The sequence below is a fragment of the Oryx dammah genome, unplaced genomic scaffold (assembly GCF_014754425.2).
Source record: "Oryx dammah isolate SB20612 unplaced genomic scaffold, SCBI_Odam_1.1 HiC_scaffold_21, whole genome shotgun sequence".
Taxonomy (NCBI): domain Eukaryota; kingdom Metazoa; phylum Chordata; class Mammalia; order Artiodactyla; family Bovidae; genus Oryx; species Oryx dammah.
Window position 1 is genome coordinate 29,391,142 of NW_024070205.1, and position 18,288 is coordinate 29,409,429.

General features: G+C 55.0%; 2 protein-coding genes across 5 annotated transcripts; one reads left to right on the forward strand and one right to left on the reverse strand.

Moving 5' to 3' along the window:
• Positions 1-92: 92 nt before the first annotated feature.
• SDF4 (stromal cell derived factor 4) lies at positions 93-12,867 on the reverse strand. Of its 4 annotated transcripts, none has more exons than XM_040264116.1 (7): positions 12,749-12,867; positions 9,565-9,913; positions 7,498-7,634; positions 7,065-7,178; positions 1,738-1,896; positions 1,362-1,537; positions 93-631 (listed from the first exon to the last, which is right to left on the reverse strand). In XM_040264116.1, exons 2-7 carry the CDS (start codon positions 9,867-9,869, stop codon positions 455-457), a joined length of 1,068 nt encoding a protein of 355 aa, XP_040120050.1. In that variant the 5' UTR covers positions 9,870-9,913; positions 12,749-12,867; the 3' UTR covers positions 93-454. The 4 variants fall into 4 exon arrangements, with proteins under 4 accessions (XP_040120050.1, XP_040120051.1, XP_040120049.1 ...); XM_040264117.1 differs by having other exon boundaries at positions 12,767-12,865; XM_040264115.1 differs by lacking the exon at positions 12,749-12,867 and adding an exon at positions 11,912-12,199.
• A 100-nt stretch (positions 12,868-12,967) lies between these two features.
• Positions 12,968-15,444, forward strand: B3GALT6 (beta-1,3-galactosyltransferase 6). Its single transcript, XM_040264126.1, has one exon. The coding sequence runs from the start codon at positions 13,044-13,046 to the stop codon at positions 14,031-14,033; it is 990 nt and encodes a 329-aa protein (XP_040120060.1). The 5' UTR covers positions 12,968-13,043; the 3' UTR covers positions 14,034-15,444.
• The last annotated feature ends 2,844 nt before the right edge of the window (positions 15,445-18,288 follow it).

Genomic DNA, 18,288 nt, shown 5'->3' on the forward strand with positions numbered 1-18,288 from the left:
CCCACCGCAAAACTTCAAGGGGAAGCCGCCTGGCCACAAACATCCCAAGTAATTGTCTATGTGTTTTTTTTTCCCCATCAAAAAAATGAAGCTGAGAGAAAAAGGCAACTATATTTTGAAGTAAATTAATGTGATTCCTGTCACCAATATTCATGCTCCTCAGAGACTGAAGGCCATGGGCCGGCGGCTCTCACAGCCCCACCCAGCACCCCGCCCCACCCCGGCCACTGGCTGCCGGTTTCCAGCAAAGCTTCACCTTTCAGTTTTCGAGGGAATGGCAGGAGCTTCATCGTTTCCCACGGTGGGGGAGCCCACCGCCCTGATGTGGTCAGTGCCTCCGGCAGCGGGGCTCTGAGTTCTCAGAAGCGAGATGCAGCGATTACACTGGAATCAGGGTGCGGGCAGCCCGCGGGGTGCTGCGGGGGCAGGAAGGGGGCGGGGGTGCAGTGGTGGCTCAGAACTCCTCGTGCACACTGCGGGCATAGTCCACCAGCTTGCTGCCCGTGAAGAACTCACTGTACTTGAGCACCTCCTCGGGCTCCAGGTAGTGATTCTGGTTCTCGTCAGCGATCGCGATCATCTGCTTGGCCTCATTGAGGGCGCTGAACTCATTCATGGGGTCCATGTAGTCCTGCAAGGGCAGTGGCTCAGCCCCGACACACCCCAAACCCCTCCGGGCCAGGGGCATCTCCTCAGGTTCAGGCCACACCCAGCTACGCAACCAAGACCCCCCTGAGGACACCCTGCACTCATGGGGCACCTGCGCCTTGGCTACAGCAGGCGGAGCCTGGTCTGTAATACCCATCGGCTGGTAGGACAGAAGCTGCGGAGCAAGGAGGTGGGCCTGTTCCGGAAGGCGGGCACCAGGCTGGAAGTGGCTCAGGGCCAGGCAGCCTCCACCTGTGTGGGCACCTCCCTGCTCATATCAGGGTGTCCAGCCACAGAAGGGCAGGGGGAAGGGAGGCCCCGAAGCGGGGCACATGCATACCAACTGCCAGGACGGCAGTGCTGACAGGCAGGAGTTCCCAAACCAGACATCCTGCCAGTTATGAGCAGGGGTCAGGGGATTCTGGAATAAAATGCAATGACTCATCCAGCCACGGGAGGAAATATGGCCATGCAACACCTACATACGACACCAGGGAAGACACTGACAGGCAGGCAGTGGGTCCAGCCTGTGCACAGCCCTCCCGCCCCAGAGTCTGGCCAGACTGCCCATGGGGGACAACACACCTGGACCCAAGAAGGGGAGCCCATGACATTGGCTGCACGGCCCAGCTCGGAGGCTCCAGTTCCCCTGACCAGTGCCCAGCCACAGCCAAATCAACTCTGCTCCCAGCACAGGATGGCCCCGCACCCACCTCCAGCTCCGCCATGGTCACGATCCCATCGTGGTTGGCGTCAATCAGCTCCTCGAACTCTCTCTTCCTGTCCCGCACCCAGCCGTCATCAACATCCTGGCCCTGCTGGTTCTCCACGGTGCCCACGGGCAGAGAGATGAACTCAGACAGCGAGAGCTTCTTGTCACCGTCCTGGTCTGTGGGACAGGAGGGCAGATGTCAGACTCCAGTGGGCACAGGACCACCAAGGCCACTCGGGAGAAACTCAGCCAATGGGGCTATGCCATCAGGTTTTCAATCTGTGTGGTCTCAGCATGACCAAGAGCAGCGAGCACACAGTCCCTCAGGCCACCCAGTCTAGGACCAGCCCAGGCTGACCTCCATGGCCAGGCCTCACCCAGGTCCCGGATGATCTCCTTGACCATGAACTGCAGCATGCCGCGGCTGTGCTCAGGGTGCAGGAACGATAGGAACTCGCTCTCTGTCAGCAGCAGGTCCGGGGGCGGATTGTCCGCCTGATACCAGCGGTCTTTGAGGTTCTCCAGGACTTCCTGTGCTGAGAGAGGTGTGTCCGTGAGGACCCAGGCACACAGGACCACTGCAGACATCTGGAAAGTTTTGAGACCCACAGCCCAAGAGAAGGGGGCAGCTCGGGAGACAGAGGTGCAGGGACAAGGACTCAGCCCTCGGAGGGGAACTCAGCCCCCAGAGAACAGATGCCCAGGCCCCCAAGACGCAGACACAAACTCTCAACTAAACAGGCCCCCCAACCCAGACACAGACCCCTTCAGACACAGACCCCCCCACCCCTACTCGTTCCTGGGCAGTGGAAAAACTACGGCAGGCCGCCAGCTCTGCAGGAACCAAGGCAGCCTGATTCCTTTCTGTTTCCTCCCGTTCACTGGGCAGTGCTCTGAAGGAAAACCCAGTCTCCAGAGATAAGTCATGTGTCCCCCAAGTGACACTCACTCCCCCTGCCATGAAAAGGTCCAATGCAGGGAGCGGGGACCCTGGAGGCCAGTGGTCGGCAATGATCTGTGTGTCCAGCGGGGGAGGGGGAAAAGCAAGTGCAGTATACCCAAAGCCTGCAAACGAGACCTGATTTGGAAAGGTCTTTGCCGATATAATTGGTGAAAGGTCTTAAGGTGAGACCACTGGGATTCAGGTGGGCCCTCAGCTCAGGTGTCCTCGTGCAGGAGACAGACTGGAGCGCAGTGGCCAGGAGCGGGGACCTGGCAGCACCAGCTGGAGGCCTGGAGGGAGCCTGTCTGGGTGCACTGGGACAGCGGCCTTGAGGACCCACAGGGGCTCACCAGCCAGCCCTCCCCCAATGCACTCTAGGGTCTCCGGGCACCCCGACACTGCTCTTCACTTCTGATCCCCAGATCTGTGCACCCCTGCCCAGATGCACAAGCACAGGGGAGTCAGCTGAGGGCTGTGCAGACAGAGACTCCACAACCTCTAGATCCAGGAAGGACACATCCTGACCCACACACACCTCAGGGAAAGGGCGCTGAGGACAACCAGGCAGAGATGACTGGCAGCTGCCTGAGAAGCCAGCACCAAATCTCCAATGCTAACAGGAAAACCAGGCCCCAGCCACCTCTAAAGGACACCTTCAGGAGACTGTCTGAACCACAGGAAAATAATGGAAACACAAAATGGAGACATATAAAAATAGGAAGAAAATTGGTTTAAAAAAAACAGCAGAACCAAAACCCTGGGTGGCATCACCTGCACAGGAAGGGGGCATCTATTCCGCCCAGGAACAGACTGAAATGCTCTAAACTTGTACTCTGTTAAGTTAAACGGGTGTCATCCATATGAACAGGAAAAAGTAAAGCTATAAGATACAAACCCCTGCCCACAACAAGCAGCCCTCATGGGCACACCTGCAAAGCCGGGCACCCTCTTCACACCTGTCAGGCAGCCATGTGGGGTCATGTGACTGCTGAGAAAAGGAAAGCGAGGTCTCTAAACCCCACATCAGCAGAAGGAAAGATGAAAGGGAAAAAAAGAAACAGAAACAGTAATGAGCTTATCTCATATATTACAAAGACAGACTGGCTCACAAAATAAAGCTAAACTTCATGTAGCCCATGAAAAAATAAAATGCTTTGCAAAGACCAAGCCTCAAGGGCAGTTCACAAGTGAATTCTACAAAACATGTGAGGAGGAGGCCACATCAATCTCCACAACCTCTTCCAAAAGAGAGCAGAGGGAACACTTCTTGATTCACTCTATGAGGTCCTAACAACAAATGTAGAAAGCGCACAACAAGAAAAGAAATCTACAGACCAGATTTCACATCAATACAAATGCAAAACACTCAACAAAATATTAGCAGATCAAACCCAACAATGTACACAAAGATTACAGTCCAAGTCGGATTTATCCCAGATAGGCAAGGTTGGTTCGACATCTGAAACTCAATTGATATTCACATCAACAGGCTAATGAAGAAAAATCACATGGTCCTATCAATGCTGCTGCTGCTGCTAAGTCGCTTCAGTTGTGTCTGACTCTGCGCGACCCCATAGAGGGCAGCCCACCAGGCTCCCCCGTCCCTGGGATTCTCCAGGCAAGAACACTGGAGAGGGTTGCCATTTCCTTCTCCAATGCATGAAAGTGAAAAGTGAAAGTGAATTCGCTCAGTCGTGTCCAACTCTTAGCAACCCCATGGACTGCAGCCCACCAGGCTCCTCCGTCCATGGGATTTTCCAGGCAAGAGTACTAGAGTGGGATGCCATTGCCTTCTCTGGATCCTATCAATAGATGCCATCAAATTTGGAAAACTCAGCAGTGCCCACAGGACCGGAAAAGGTCAGTTTCCATTCCAATCCCAATGAAGGGCAATGCCAAAGAATGTTCAAACTACTGCACAATTATACTCATTTCACATGCTAGCAAGGTAATGCTCGCAATCCTTCAAGCTAGGCTTCAACAGTATGTGAACCAAGAACTTCCAGGTGTACAAGCTAAATTTTAAAAAGGCAGAAGAACCAGAGATCAAATTGCCAACAGCCGCTGGATCATAGAAAAAGCAAAAGAATTCCAGAGATATATCTACTTCTGCTTCATTGACTACACCAAAGCCTTTGACTATGTGGATCACAATAAACTGGAAAATTCTTATAAAGATGGGAATACCAGACCACCTTACCTGACTGCTGAGAAACCTGTACACATATCAAAAACCAACAGTTAGAACTGGACATGGAACAACAGACTGGTTCCAAATTGGGAAAGGAGTACGTCAAGGCTGTATATTGTCACCCTGCTTATTTAACTTCTATGCAAGATACATCATGAGAAATGCCAGGCTGGATGAATCACAAGCTGGAATCAAGACTGCCAAAAGAAATATCAACAACCTTCGATATGCAGATGATACCACTCTAAGGGCAGAAAGTAAAAAGGAACTGAAGAGCCTCTTGGGGAGAGTGAGAGAGGAGAGTGAAAAAGCTGGCTTAAAAGTCAACATTCAAAAAACTAAGATCCTGGCATCGAGTCCCATCACTTCATGGCAAACAGCTGGGGAAAAAATGGAAACAGTGGCAGATTTTGTTTTCCTGGAGTCCAAAATCACTGTGGACAGTGACTGTAGCCACAAAATTAAAAGACGCTTGCTCCTTGGAAGAAAAACTATGACAAACCTAGACAGCATATTAAAAAGCAGAAACATTACTTTGCCAACAAAGGTCCGTATAGTCAAAGCTATGGTTTTTCTAGTAGTCATGTAAGGATGCGACAGTTGGACCATAAAGAAGGCTGAGCGCCGAAGAATTGATGCTTTTGAATTATGGTGTTGGAGAAGACTCTTGACAGTCCCTTGGACAGCAAGCAGATCAAACCAGTCAATCCTAAAGGAAATCAACCCTGAAAATTCATTGGAAGGACTGATGCTGAAGCTCCAATACTTTGGCCACTTGATGCAAAGAGCCGACACATTGGGAAAGACCCTAATGCTGGGAAAGACTGACGGCAAGAGAAGAAGGAGGGTGACAGAGGATGAGTTGGTTGGATGGTGTCATGGACTCTATGGACATGAGTTTAAGCAAGCTCCGGGAGATAGTGAAGCACAGGGAAGCCTGGTGTGCACCAATCTATGGGGTCGCGAAGAGTCAGACATGACTTAGCAACTGAACAACAATGACAATGCAAAAAGCATCTGACAAAATCCATTCATGAACACTCTCAGTAGACTAGGAACAGAGGCGACTCATCACCTCCATAAAGAACATCCACAAAAACTCCACAGCTAAGATCATACTAATAATTGATGGTGAGAAACTCAAAGCTTTCCCACTAAAATCAGATTTAAGGCAAGGATGGTCCTTCTCGCCACTGCTTTTCAACATTGTACTGGAAATCTTGATGCATTAGGACAAGAAAAGGAATAAAAGGGACAATGATTGGCAAAAAGGAAATGCACTATCTTTGTTCAATAATGTTACAACTGCCTGTGAAGAAAACCCCCCAAAATAGACAAGAAACTCCTGGAACCACTGAGCAAGTACAGCAAGGCTGCAGGATAGAAGGCAGACAGAGAAGCCAGTCACTTTCCTGCACACCAGCAAGAACAAGTGGAAGTGGGAATTAGAAACTAAAGAGGAACTTCCCTGGTCCAGTGGCTACAGCTCTGTGCTCCCAATGCAGGGGGCCTGGGATTGATCTCTGGTGGGGGAACCAGATCTCAGATGCTACAACAAAAGATCTTGCAAGTCACAGCAAAGATCCAAGATCCCCATGTGCTGCAACCAAGACCCAGCACAGCCAAATAAGTATTTTAAAATAACAACAATAAACCTTAAAAAAAAAAAAAAGAGCAAGTGCAAACAGAAAGAAGGCATGGATCACACACTCAGTGGCAAAGAAGGGAGGCCAGTCCTAGAAACCCCAACCCTGACAAAGAACAGTGGTGCCCACAGTGCATCTACAAATACTAAACACAGCAGCACTGGCCCTCACAAAGCAGAGGCAGGCAGGGCCACGGGCACCCGCAGGAGGCTGCGATGCACTCAACCCCGACGGCCAGGCGGGCACGAGACAAAAGGGGAGCATCTCAGGAACAGCCGGAGCAAGTCCATCAAGAGATGACAACATACAGATGACAACGGCGGGGATGACGTGCCGAGGAAAGACCGAACGGGAGACCACAGGTGGTGCGCTACGCTCTGACGATGCCCACTGAGCCGAACCCGACACCTGGCTGCGAACAAACCCCCAGGGAGGGATGGGAGGGCAGAGCTGAAGACAGCAACCACTAAACGTCCTAACAACACTTCAGTGACGCTTCAGAACTCAGCTAACAGGCATCAAATTGTGTATCAGTGAGATAGGTTTTTAGAAGAACTTCTCTGAAAAGCTAAGGGGAGAGTTACATCTGTCGCCACACTCAGTAGCACGGTCGCCAGGCACCATCGGCAAGCTCCCCCACAACCTCACTGACTCTCAGGATCAGACCTCGTCCAGGGTTGAGGACCAGTCCCAGCCGAGACCTGCTTCCCAGTGCTCTGGTACCTTCTGCCACCTCCTCCCCAGAGCTCAAGCCACTAGAGGCTGCCATCTGTCCCTGTGCCTCCCCTGCAACGTGCCTGAGGGTCCCGGAGGGTCTGCCTAAAGGCCCTGCAGGAACACAGGCTGTGGCCACGTCTCACCCATGCCCCGCCCGGCACCTGCACTGTCTCCGCCCTACGCCAGCCGTGGGAGCCAAGCACTCACTCTCCTCATCGATGTTCAGGTCCCACTTATTCTTTATCTTTTCAGCAACTTCTCTCTCATTGTGGCCTTTTGTTGCCAAAAACTTCACCTTGTACTCATCCCAAGATACATGGCCTGAAAGAGCAGACCAACCTGTTAGGAACTTTAACAAGGAACCTTTTTTAAAAAGAGAATTTTAGTTATTTTAAGCCATTGGTCAAAAATCCTTGTGCCATGGGCAGCTATAGAGGCAGAAGCAGCAAAGCACCAGCTTCAAGTTTCATCCCTGAGCCCAGCCACAGGGTCTCCACCTGAGCCCAGCCGTGCAGATCCTCATCTGCACAGCCAGTGGTACCCCCCACCCTCCCTCTTCCTGGAGCCCCACTCCTGCCCATGAGCTGTCCTCTGCCGGCAGCCTCAGGCCTCTCAGGGTCAGGTCATGGGCTGGCCATACCGTCACCATCAGGGTCCACAGCTCGGAAGTGTGCCCTGCTCTCTGCAACAGCCTCCTGGAAGTGCTCAGCCGTTTTCTGCATGATCCATTTCTGCATCTCCTTGGCGCTGATCCTCCTGTCGGTGTTCAAATCCACCCTGCGGGCCCACAGGCTGTGTCAGACGGGGCCTCCAGGACCCCGACAGACAGAAGGATGGCCAGAGGGGCTCCACAGGAAGAATGAAACCACCACCAAGAGTAACACATCCCACCGGAAGGGCACACAGGAAAAGCTGAGTAGATACTGGGGACTCAGGGAGCACACTGGGCAGTGTGCCTGGCCCTACACCATCAGTCTTGGGACCACCTTGCTACAGGATGGGGCGCATCATCAACCCAGTTCTTCGGACCACATACTTGGGACGCAAGCCCAATGAGCCCCAATAACAGGACTGGATTTCAGACACCAGGGGAAAGTCAAGTTGACATACAGATACAGCCAGCAAGACAAAGAAACAGCTGTAAATGCAGGTGTGTCGAGAGGTGTGCACGTGTGTACATGGCTAATGCACACCCATGGACATGGGTCAGAACACAACACGCATGTGTGACCTGGTGCACACAAATGGACACACAGGTTAGCATGCACAGATATGTTATCAAGTCCATGGAGAGGACTACAAGCAATGACACCCCAGCAGCAATGCCCACACCCACTGCCTGGTTCTTCATCTCTAAATCCCACTCTCCAATGAAATAAACTAGCGCTCCTTGGAGAACTGCGGCAGGAACATTACATGAGGAAGTGAAGCTGGAGTGGCTGGCAGTGCGAGAAAGGGAGGAAGTGCTCAAAACAAGGACCTGGGGACTGATGACGTCCTGGTGGCCAAGGATGGAACGGATGAGCAGCCAAGGCTGGAACAGGGAAGTAGCCAGACAAACAGCACAGAGCTGGGTCCCCTCCAGAGTGCAGACACACACCCACAAGTCCGTCCTCCTCATGGAATTCCAGACTACACGGTGGGTCTTCCCTGAGCTTAGCTCCCACCCCCAGCAGGGTGGGCTGCCTCTCCCTGAGTGGCTGCCAAAGAGACCGGAGACTGCCAAAGAGACTGCAACTCTCCTTGGCAGACACCACCTGAGCCATGTGACCAGGCATACAGCCCCCATGATGTCATGCAAACATCAGGTGCCCTGATGTGATGTGACAAGAGGGCCACCTCACTTCTGGGGTCTTCTTTCCAAAAACCTACAACCCCTGTCCAACCAGGAGAAAACACGGCAGACAAACCCCAAATCAGGAACATGCTACAAACATCTGAGGAGTCCTCCTCATAGCTGTCAAGGCCACGAAAAGGTAGGATCCTGGATGGGATCCAGGGCAGAAAGAGGACCCTGGGGCAGCGTGTGACCTGAAGCCTGGAGTAGCGGGAACAGTAACGGAGCGCTATCGTGTTTTAGCTTCCACAAATGTGCCTCGGTTTGCAACTTTTCTGTAAATCTAAAACTGCTCCCAAAATAAAAACCTCACTTAAGAAGTGCTGTGGCAACATTACTTATGCTTGCTCGAAACTAGGTCCTGAGGCTTCTTGTTTGCTCTGGTCCGGGCGGGGACAGGTAAGGAGACAGCAGTTCACATGTGGCAAAAACACGGGGCCCCACGTGGGAGAGACGGGTGTGTGGGGAGTCAGCAAGAAGGTAAATGCAGGCTAGACAGCCCCCGCCCCACAACAACCCCGCCAGACACAGGATGTATAACAAAAATGTACAGTGTGGATGGATGGGGCTAGAGCACATCTGGTCAGCCTCAGGACACCCAGTCCCTTGGAGGTCAGTTTCTGCATTTCCCCACAACCTGGGGGGTTCCCCATGACCTGAACCCCACTCCCACTCCTGGGTGGGCACAGTGCACAGCTCAGGGCTGCACATCCATGGTTGAAATGCTGCCAACTTCCCAAGAGCACATGTTAGGGCTCCACCTCCACAACATGGCACCAAGCGGGGACTTGGTGCAAAACCACGGCAGGACCAACAGAGGGGCTGAGGCCAGCCATTCCCAGGCCCCCCGGAGCTCCCAGTGACACCTACTTAGAGAAGATGACCATCAGCTTCCTCCGGCTCTTCCGAGGCTCTGCGTCCTCCTCAAAGTCATCCATGTCCTTGCCCAGGAAGACCTCCTGGTGGAAATCTTTGTTGAGGTGCCCATCCATCTCCAGCTTTACCCCGTTCAGGTGGTCCGGAGGCAGGATCTCGTTTTCTTCCCTATTACCTGCTCTCTCTCGAGCAGATGAGTGGTTGGCAGGCCGGGCGGACACATTCATCAGAAGGACAACACCCAGGAGCCAGAGGCAGCAAGGAGCCAGGCCACAGAGGGGAGCCTGCCTGGAGGCCATGGCCGCCGGGGTCTGCGGTGACAGCCTGCAAACGTGGCCAGGAGCTGCGGAGAGAGAGGCGGGTTGGTGAGGAAGCAGGGAAGTGGTGACCACAGCCACCTACCACCTCAGGCACTGCAGGAGGCCCTGCGGCTCGTCCAGCACAGCTGCCCGCGGCCAACAGCCTGAGGCAGCCGGGCCCCGACTATCCCTTAATGGTTTACAGGAGGATCCAGAGCCCGTCCCAGCAAATGCTTGGCTAAAGAGGTGCTTACTTGGTAACATGAAATACAAGTCCTCAATTTCCAGGGGCCGTGCTGGATGTCCTGTTTTCCCTTTTCTTCAGTTCCTACTCCCTCCCCGAGGTACACTCTGCATTGCTAGCCCTCTCCCCGCTGGGGCCTACAGCTCAGTGCCCCGCACAGTCAGTCTCAACTTGCTGGCAAAGAAGCTGACCCCAGAGTCACAACTCACACTGCAGATGCCAGCTCAGCACTCAAGCCCCGGGACCAGAACTAAGGCACCAGAGCTCCTCAGCCTCAGGCTCCTGCCCCAAGGCTCTGTGACACCTGGGGCCAACAGAACCCAAACCACCAGGCAGGGAGCCAACCCTCCCACTCGCCATCTCCGTGTACACACACGTTCACACGTAAACACAGCATGTGCATGCACATGAGGCGTGCACAAGTGCACTTGTGAGCATATACACATGCGCATACATATACATACCTACACACATACACCCACATGTGCTCACATGCACACATAATACACACACGTCCTTGCTCCAGGGTCCCTCCCACCACAGGACTCCGTGCCCCTCAATGTGTTCCTCTTGGAGCCTGTCCACCAGGCAAACACGTTCTGGCCCTTCCAGGTGCCTCAGAGGCCCCTTCCAGCAGGCCTGCAAGGGAGCAGCAGAGGGAAGCTCCCCAAGCCAGGGTGCCATTGGCAGCCAAGCTGAGGCACAAAGGGTTCCTGAACCACAGTGCCCATCACCAGATCAAGGAGACCCCTGTGCTGGCCTCAGCATGACGGAGGCCAGGGAGAGCCCGTGGCCCATGGCAGACACTTGCTTCTCTGATGCCTCTTTTCTGTCCTATGTGCTCCTGGCTAACATCTCCCCTGGCAGGGGGACACCTCTGCACGTCACTCTGACGAGGACAGAATAAAGAGACAAGGCAGGTAATTAAATAGTTAATCCCACTAAGGTATCATAAGTAAATGAAAAAGTATGGGAGACACCTGTAAGTTAATGATCACTCAAGAGAACAGGTCTGCCTAACCACAAAACCAAGCAGTCTTGCTCAGCAACAAAACCGTGCAACAGAAGCACAAGACATGCCCCAAAGCAATAAAACAATGGTGGAATAAGACCCACATCCTGCCTGGCAAAGTCAAGAAGTTAATGGTTCCTAGGACAAGCTCCTCTGTGCTCACTATAAACAAAAATATAAGGAAAAGGTCACATTATACTGAAACCTGAGATGATTTGCCATATTTAAGTTACCACCTTTTTACTCAGTCCCATTGCACCAGGACAGCCCCAGTTTGACCACGCGGGGATAGGGCAGCTTGATCACGTGGGGACAGGACAGCGTAACCACACAGGAAGGGACAAGACAGTCTGACCAGCTAGGAACAAGGAGGTCCCCGCCCAACATGGAGGAGGAGCTGATGATGGAGGAGCGGCGTCTACTCAAGAACGAGGAAAAGGATGGTCTTCTCTCCCTCCCCACTGTCCCTTGGCTATAAAAATGTAGTAGCTTAATTCTCGGGGCAGAGTCCCCTTGCCTACCTGCTTGTATCTCTCATAAACGTCTTACACTATAAACTCTTTCCTCACCTGTCACCCTGGGGATTACTGAATTCTTTCTGCACCAGATAGAAGAACCTCCACTTACTAAAGACGTGTCTGTCGGTTTCATGTTCTCCCTGGACAAGATCCTGCTCTCCTGGCTCAGCTGGCTCATTCCTTGGAGGGGAACCTATCTCACGGACGGGCAGCCTACGTCCCTCTTTCCATGTTTGAGAGGACCTGCACCCTCCTCAGCAGAACCCACCAGCTGTGCACTCTGTGCTGCCACTGCCCCCTTGACCACGTCTTCTGGAACTCCGGTTTGTCCCCGTCTGAGAGCACTGTCCATGCAGCAGGCTTTTCCACTCCACCACCATCTGTACGTTTCCGGAATTCCCGAGCAAACCAAGACAACTTCCTCCTGACCTAAACACCGCCCTCGTGACTCATGGCCATAAACACACAAGTGTCCTGTCCAAACTGACTGGACTTCACTTCTGGAAAGAACGGTCAGTCCCAGACTCTACTTGTCTTGATGGTCGTAAAAGGGGTGTTATTTACTTGATATTTTGCACAAAGCGTAAATGACCAGATAGGTATCAGGAGATTAGGTAGACGTCCTCCTCTTGGTTCACAACACCCTGTTTTGCACCTTGTTGAGCACAGGAGTCAGTCGCTCACTTCTCTCCCGCCCCAGCTGAAGGGATTTCAGAGCAGGGGCTGCCCTACAGACTGGGGGACCCACCCTGGGTTCCTGAACACCCCTGGGGCCCACTCTGTGAAACAGGTAAGACCATCGTCTTTAAAACGCAAACGGTTTTTTAACAGATCCGTCCCCGGCCTCAGGAGTCGCACACGGCGTTGGCAACGACTGGCCCAGGCCGAGCCGGGTGTCCCAGGCTTCAGGCGGATCGGATGCTCCCCACCCCCAGCACGGCGGGGCCGCGACCCCTGACCTCGCTCCACCGACCCTCTACCCAGGCATCCGAGGGGCCCGGTCGGCGGTAGCTGTGGGCCGTCCGAGGCCCAGTCGGCCTGCGCAACCCCTTCCCGCCGCCCCGGGGCCGGGCGGGGCCTGTCACGCCCCGCGGCCCTCACTCACCGGCCTCCCTCCCCTCACCCAGGATCTGCGAGCGCGGCCTGAGAGCCCGCTACGCCTCCAACGGGCCTCCGCTTAGGCCGCAGCCATCTTTCTTCCGGGAAGAGGCGGGTCGGGTGGGGGGCTGTGCGAGCGGCGCGACCTCCCCACGCCGACGCCGGCGCAGCCATCTTTTCCCTGGGCGGAAGCGGCCTCACAGCTCTCCGGGACAGCCAATGAGAACAGCGCGGGGATCCACGTAGCCAGGAGGCGCGGCGCGGCCCCACGCGCGGCCTCGGTCCGCGGCGCTCCCCGAGCAATGAAGCTGCTGCGGCGCGCGTGGCGGCACCGGACGGCGCTGGGCCTGGGCGGCCTGGCACTGGGCGGCGTCGCGCTGCTCTACCTGGCGCGCTGCGCGGCGCCTCCCGACTCCGCGCTCTCCGGCCCCGCAGCACCGGCGCCCGTCGGCCCGGCGCGCGCCGCCGCCTTCCTGGCTGTGCTGGTGGCCAGCGCGCCGCGGGCGGCCGAGAGGCGCAGCGTGGTCCGCAGCACGTGGCTGGCGGCGCGGCGCGGCGGCCCCGGGGACGTGTGGGCGCGCTTCGCCGTGGGCACCAGCGGGCTGGGCGACGAGGAACGGCGTGCCCTGGAGCGGGAGCAGGCTCAGCACGGCGACCTGCTGCTGCTGCCTGGGCTGCGTGACGCGTACGAGAACCTCACGGCCAAGGTGCTGGCCATGCTGGCCTGGCTAGACGAGCACGTGGCCTTCGAGTTCGTGCTCAAGGCGGACGATGACTCGTTCGCACGCCTGGACGCGGTACTGGCCGAACTGCGCGCCCGTGACCCTGCCCGCCGCCGCCGCCTCTACTGGGGCTTCTTCTCGGGCCGTGGCCGTGTCCGGCCCGGGGGCCGCTGGCGTGAGGCCGCCTGGCAGCTGTGCGACTACTACCTACCCTACGCGCTTGGCGGCGGCTACGTTCTCTCTGCCGACCTGGTGCGCTACCTGCGCCTCAGCCGCGAGTACCTGCGTGCCTGGCACAGCGAAGACGTGTCGTTGGGCGCCTGGCTGGCGCCAGTGGACGTGCAGCGAGAGCACGACCCGCGCTTTGACACTGAGTACAAGTCCCGTGGCTGCAACAACCAGTACCTGGTGACGCATAAGCAGAGCCTGGAGGACATGCTGGAAAAACACCGGACGCTGACGCACGAGGGCCGCCTGTGCAAGCGCGAGGTGCAGCTGCGCCTGTCCTATGTCTATGACTGGTCGGCACCGCCCTCACAGTGCTGTCAGAGGAAAGAGGGCATCCCCTGATGGCCGAGCCGGCCCGCGTGCCCACAGGACGCCAGGGTCTCAACCGTGCAAGGCGGTGCTGCAAGGCCTCCCGTCGGCCTTCCTCTAGCAAAGCTGACAGCTTCTGCATGGTTCTTGGCATGAGGCTGGCCCTCCAGAGGACCCGGTTTATCTGGTGACAACGGGCTTCTGAGCAGATGCCTCGCAGCGGTGGATGACTCTTAAGCCCAGGAACCAGTCCATGCCCACCTGAGAGCATCTTGTTCTGGGTCTGGAACCAGCATCGTGTCCAGGCAGAAATGTCCTGTTTCTTGATTCAAGTATTTGATCAGATGAGGGCGTCCGCATCAGGCAGCCCCATGGGGCCTATTCACTTACCTTCCTCTCCCAGGCTGGGGCCAAGGAGCCAGAGGGTGGAGCTGGAAGGACTTGGAGGACCTGACTCCAAAGAAAAATATCCAAACCTGTTGGGGCAGTGGACAGTGTTATGTCCTGAAGCCACTGTACTGACCGTCCACCTGCACCAAGGGCCAAGACCGCATAAACTGGGCCCTGGCACTTGGAGACTCAAGGTGTGATGCAACCCAACAGTTTTTATCGAAGTTACTTCACCTTGTGAGGTTAGGTCATCACTTGCATCTCCTGCTGGTATCATCTGTCACATGTCATCTAGTATTTAAGTCCATTGCGTGTGAATCAGCTTTCATGGTATCTTGGTCTGTGTCTGGAGTGAATTCGTGGTACGTGTAATGCAGAGCTTGCCTGTGATTTATTTATAAATTTTGTAACTTTTGAATAGTTTTAAGTTGGGAGTGTATGGGTATCTGTATGTTTTAAGTTATTTAAGAAAAGACTTTTCTATCAGAACTTGGAATTTATGGATTAGTCTATTTTTCCAGCTTGAGTTGTAGACCCATTGCTGCTCGAGTGTTGAAACATGGAAGAATTCAAAAGTATCTGTCTCTCTTCCGTTTTCATGGAAGGTGACCCCACTGCCTCTCTCTAAAAACACTTCTCTTTCAGCCTTCCTCGTGGCTGCGCACAGGACAGGTGTTTCTGGAAGCACTGACAAGGTTTCCCAAAGTCAGTCTTGACACAGCCCTGCTGGGGTACATCCCCTTGGGGGTAGCAGGTGTTCGCAGCACCTTTGCATATACCTGAAGGTTGTTTTGCAGTTGCTCAATTGTATCTGACTTTGCAACCCTGTGGACTACTGCATGCCAGGCTTCCATGTCCATCACCAACTCCCAAAGCTTGCTCAAACCCATGTCCATCGAGTTGGCGATGCCATCCAACCATCTCATCCTCTGTCATCCCTTTCTTTTCCCACCTTCAATCTTTCCCAGCATCAGGGTCTTTTCCAATGAGTCAGCTCTGTTCCTCCTTAAACATGGAGAGTGAGCTCTATAGTCATGTCCGAAAATAAAGTGGCGATGGAGGCCCCTCCCCAGCTGGCTGGATTCTGCATTTTCTGTCTGGTAACCGGACCCTGCTGCCCCCTGCCTGCAACCTGGGGCACTGGGGACTGGACAGAGGGCACACGCCTCTGACACGCCTCTTGGCTGCCATTCTCAGGCTGTGGATTTTAAGGGTGTCTTGGCCCAAGCAGCACACAGTGTGGGTGGCTGTCTCGTGGCTCTGAAGGCTGGGATTCTGCAATTGGGTGCCAGCATGGTCAGGTTCTGGTGATGCTTTCTTGCTGCTGTGCAGATGGCCACTTTCCCACCACGCCGTGGCGGAGGAGCCAGGATGAGCTCTCTACTGTCACCCCATCGTGGGGCCCTGCCTCACCCTGAGCCAGGGGGTCGGGGCCTGCATCTGGTCTGGGGGCACAGTCAGCCTTTAGCAGCAGGTTTGGTTATTCTCGTCTAAAAGTAGAAGAGTATCCAGAACTCAGGGTCTCAGGCCAGAAGGAAGGGTGGTCTGGTGGTTGGTGATCTGAATGCACTTCTGCCTTCAGGACCACAGGGGCCCCACTCGCCGACCCAGCTCTGGTTACAAGGTGTGGGCTTTCCTCCAGAACTGACCATGTGGCTAGACAAGGATTCAGGAGAGGATTCAGGAGAAGACCCAGGTTTGGGGGACACCAGGGGGAGCAAGATGAGGCCCTGCTCCCTACTAGGTGGGCGCTGGGGGATGCTGACCACAGCAGGACGCTGTTCCTACTGACCATCTGGGATGATGGTCCTGGGATGTCTTGTCGCAACCTCAGGATCATCAGAGGAGTTTGGGGACACACATGTCTGTTTCTCAGGACAGGAGGACTCGTGGAAGCCCATGTGGCCAGCTCAGAGCCGCTGCCTCTCAGATCCCTGCCCAGCACCAATGTCTAAGTGCATGCATGCTCAGTTGTATCTGACTCTTTGCGACCCCATGGACTAGCCCACTAGGCTCCTTTGTCCATTGGATTCTCCAGGCAAGATACTGGAGTGAGTAGCCATTTCCTCCTCCAGAGGATCTTCCTGAACCAGGGATCAAACATGTGTCTCCCGAATCTCCTGCATTGCAGGCAGAGCCTTTGCTGCTTGAACAAGACTGCTTAGTAAAAACTCTATAACTCCAGGCCCCTGTCTTGGAGGCAGGGCACTTGTGAGCTTTAGTATTTAGTTGAACCCAGTGAAAGTGCCAGTATGTAGCCAGTCGTTGACCTTCAAAAGTACAAGTTTTATATTCATCCTGGAACATTAAATTTCAGAACACACCCTGGGCTGATGGTGATTCTCCGCACTGTGGCTGATGAGATGTCAGCACGTTGGAGCTGAAGGCCAGGACCCCTTCCTGGAGCCCATGGACAGGCTACATATGAACATCACAGAGCCCAGCCTGTCACAGACCTGGAGGAGTCTCCAGGCCTCTGCCTCTCTGTTCCTGTCCACTGTCTGATCTGCAGATTCTCCCGGCCAGAAGAGCCAAGCCCTCACCCTCTGTGGCCCCTGGCTCTGTCCCCTGCCTGTGGACTGACCACAGTGCCCCTCCCAGACAGCCCTTCTGGTCTGCACCTCCCACCTGCTGAGGCACTTGCCATGATGTCCATGCCGTCTAGGCGTGTGTGCCCTGTGGACCTGGAGCCAGGCCACGTTCAGAAGGCAGCAGACCTTCGGGGAGTGGGAAGTCAGACCACTGAACTGGTTTCTACGGGGGAATTTAGGTTACAGGACACCTCAAGTGGTGCACAGCACACAGAGCCAAAACTCAAAGCTTAATTTTAATTTAAAAATATATACAGTATCATTAATTAATAAAATAGAGAAATATGGGACCTGAGAGCCTGGAGGAGGCCATGCGCCCCAGGACAGTCCAGGTACAGGGGGTAGTCCTGGGGCACCGAACTGCTGGGTCACCACACAGCTATGGAGGCCCCCATTCACCTCACCCCTCTAGATACCCCTAAAGCCTGAGTTCACCTGATGTGACTGAGCAAGACCAGGGATGTAGTGGACCAGGGGTTCACTCAGGACACAGCTGCCAGGAGAGACCCTAGGACAGAAAGGGGGTGAGGCTCCCCTCAAGTGAGGCTGGAGGTGTGCCCACCCTCTGCACTGGCCTTCCCAGCTTCCATTCCCTGCAGTACAGGCCCATGTGCACCTTGGAGCTGGAGGAGCTGGCTGCCCAGCTGCCCTCTTGTCCGTGTGAGCTTGGCCAGCCCCTGACTCATCCCAGTGTTGCTGGATATACCAGGAGTAGCCAGTAAGCTCTGGCCTTAGGAACGTCCCTCAGTCTCCTGTGCACATGATGAAAATAGATTCAAAGATCCCTGGTGTTTCAAGAGCTGCAACCCTGGAAGTCTGTGCCCCCTTGCTGGAAGCCTGGGAGGGAGATGTGGGGAGGGGGCAATGCAGCCAACCCCAAGATGCTGACACTGTTGTGTGGGGTGGGGGTCCTCCCCCCACTTAACCACCTCCAACCAGCCACTGGGCTGTGGGGCTGCCAGGGACCTGTCCAGAATGTAGGACCAGCCCAGCCTGCACTTGGAGTAGGAGAAGGCAGCACTGGGACTTCCCTGGTCCAGTGTTAAGACTGCGCTTCCACTGCAGGGGGCTCGGGTTCCATCACCAGTAGGGAAACTAAGATCCTGCACGCTGTGCTGTGCACCCAGCAAGTGGAAAAAAAATCTGTAATAGGAGAAGCCAGCAGGGCACCTGGGGACCCACGGCCGCTGCCCTGCAGCCTGAGCTAGCACATCAGGGCTGTGCTTGGCCCTGCTGCCTGTCCCTCGGCAACCCCACACTCAGGCCCCTTTCCTGGGCTCCTGGCTGCAGCCTCCTCCACCCTCCAC

Coding starts and splice junctions, on each gene's coding strand:
- SDF4 (XM_040264115.1), bottom strand. CDS start 12,023: ATGGTGGTGGAGTGGAAAAGCCTGCTGCATGGACAGTGCTCTCAGACG. Junction 7,635..9,564: donor CTGATGGTCATCTTCTCTAA/GTAGGTGTCACT, acceptor GTGGGCCCGCAG/GGTGGATTTGAACACCGACA. Junction 1,897..7,064: donor CCTGAACATCGATGAGGAGA/GTGAGTGCTTGG, acceptor CACCTCTCTCAG/CACAGGAAGTCCTGGAGAAC.
- B3GALT6 (XM_040264126.1), top strand. CDS start 13,044: ATGAAGCTGCTGCGGCGCGCGTGGCGGCACCGGACGGCGCTGGGCCTG.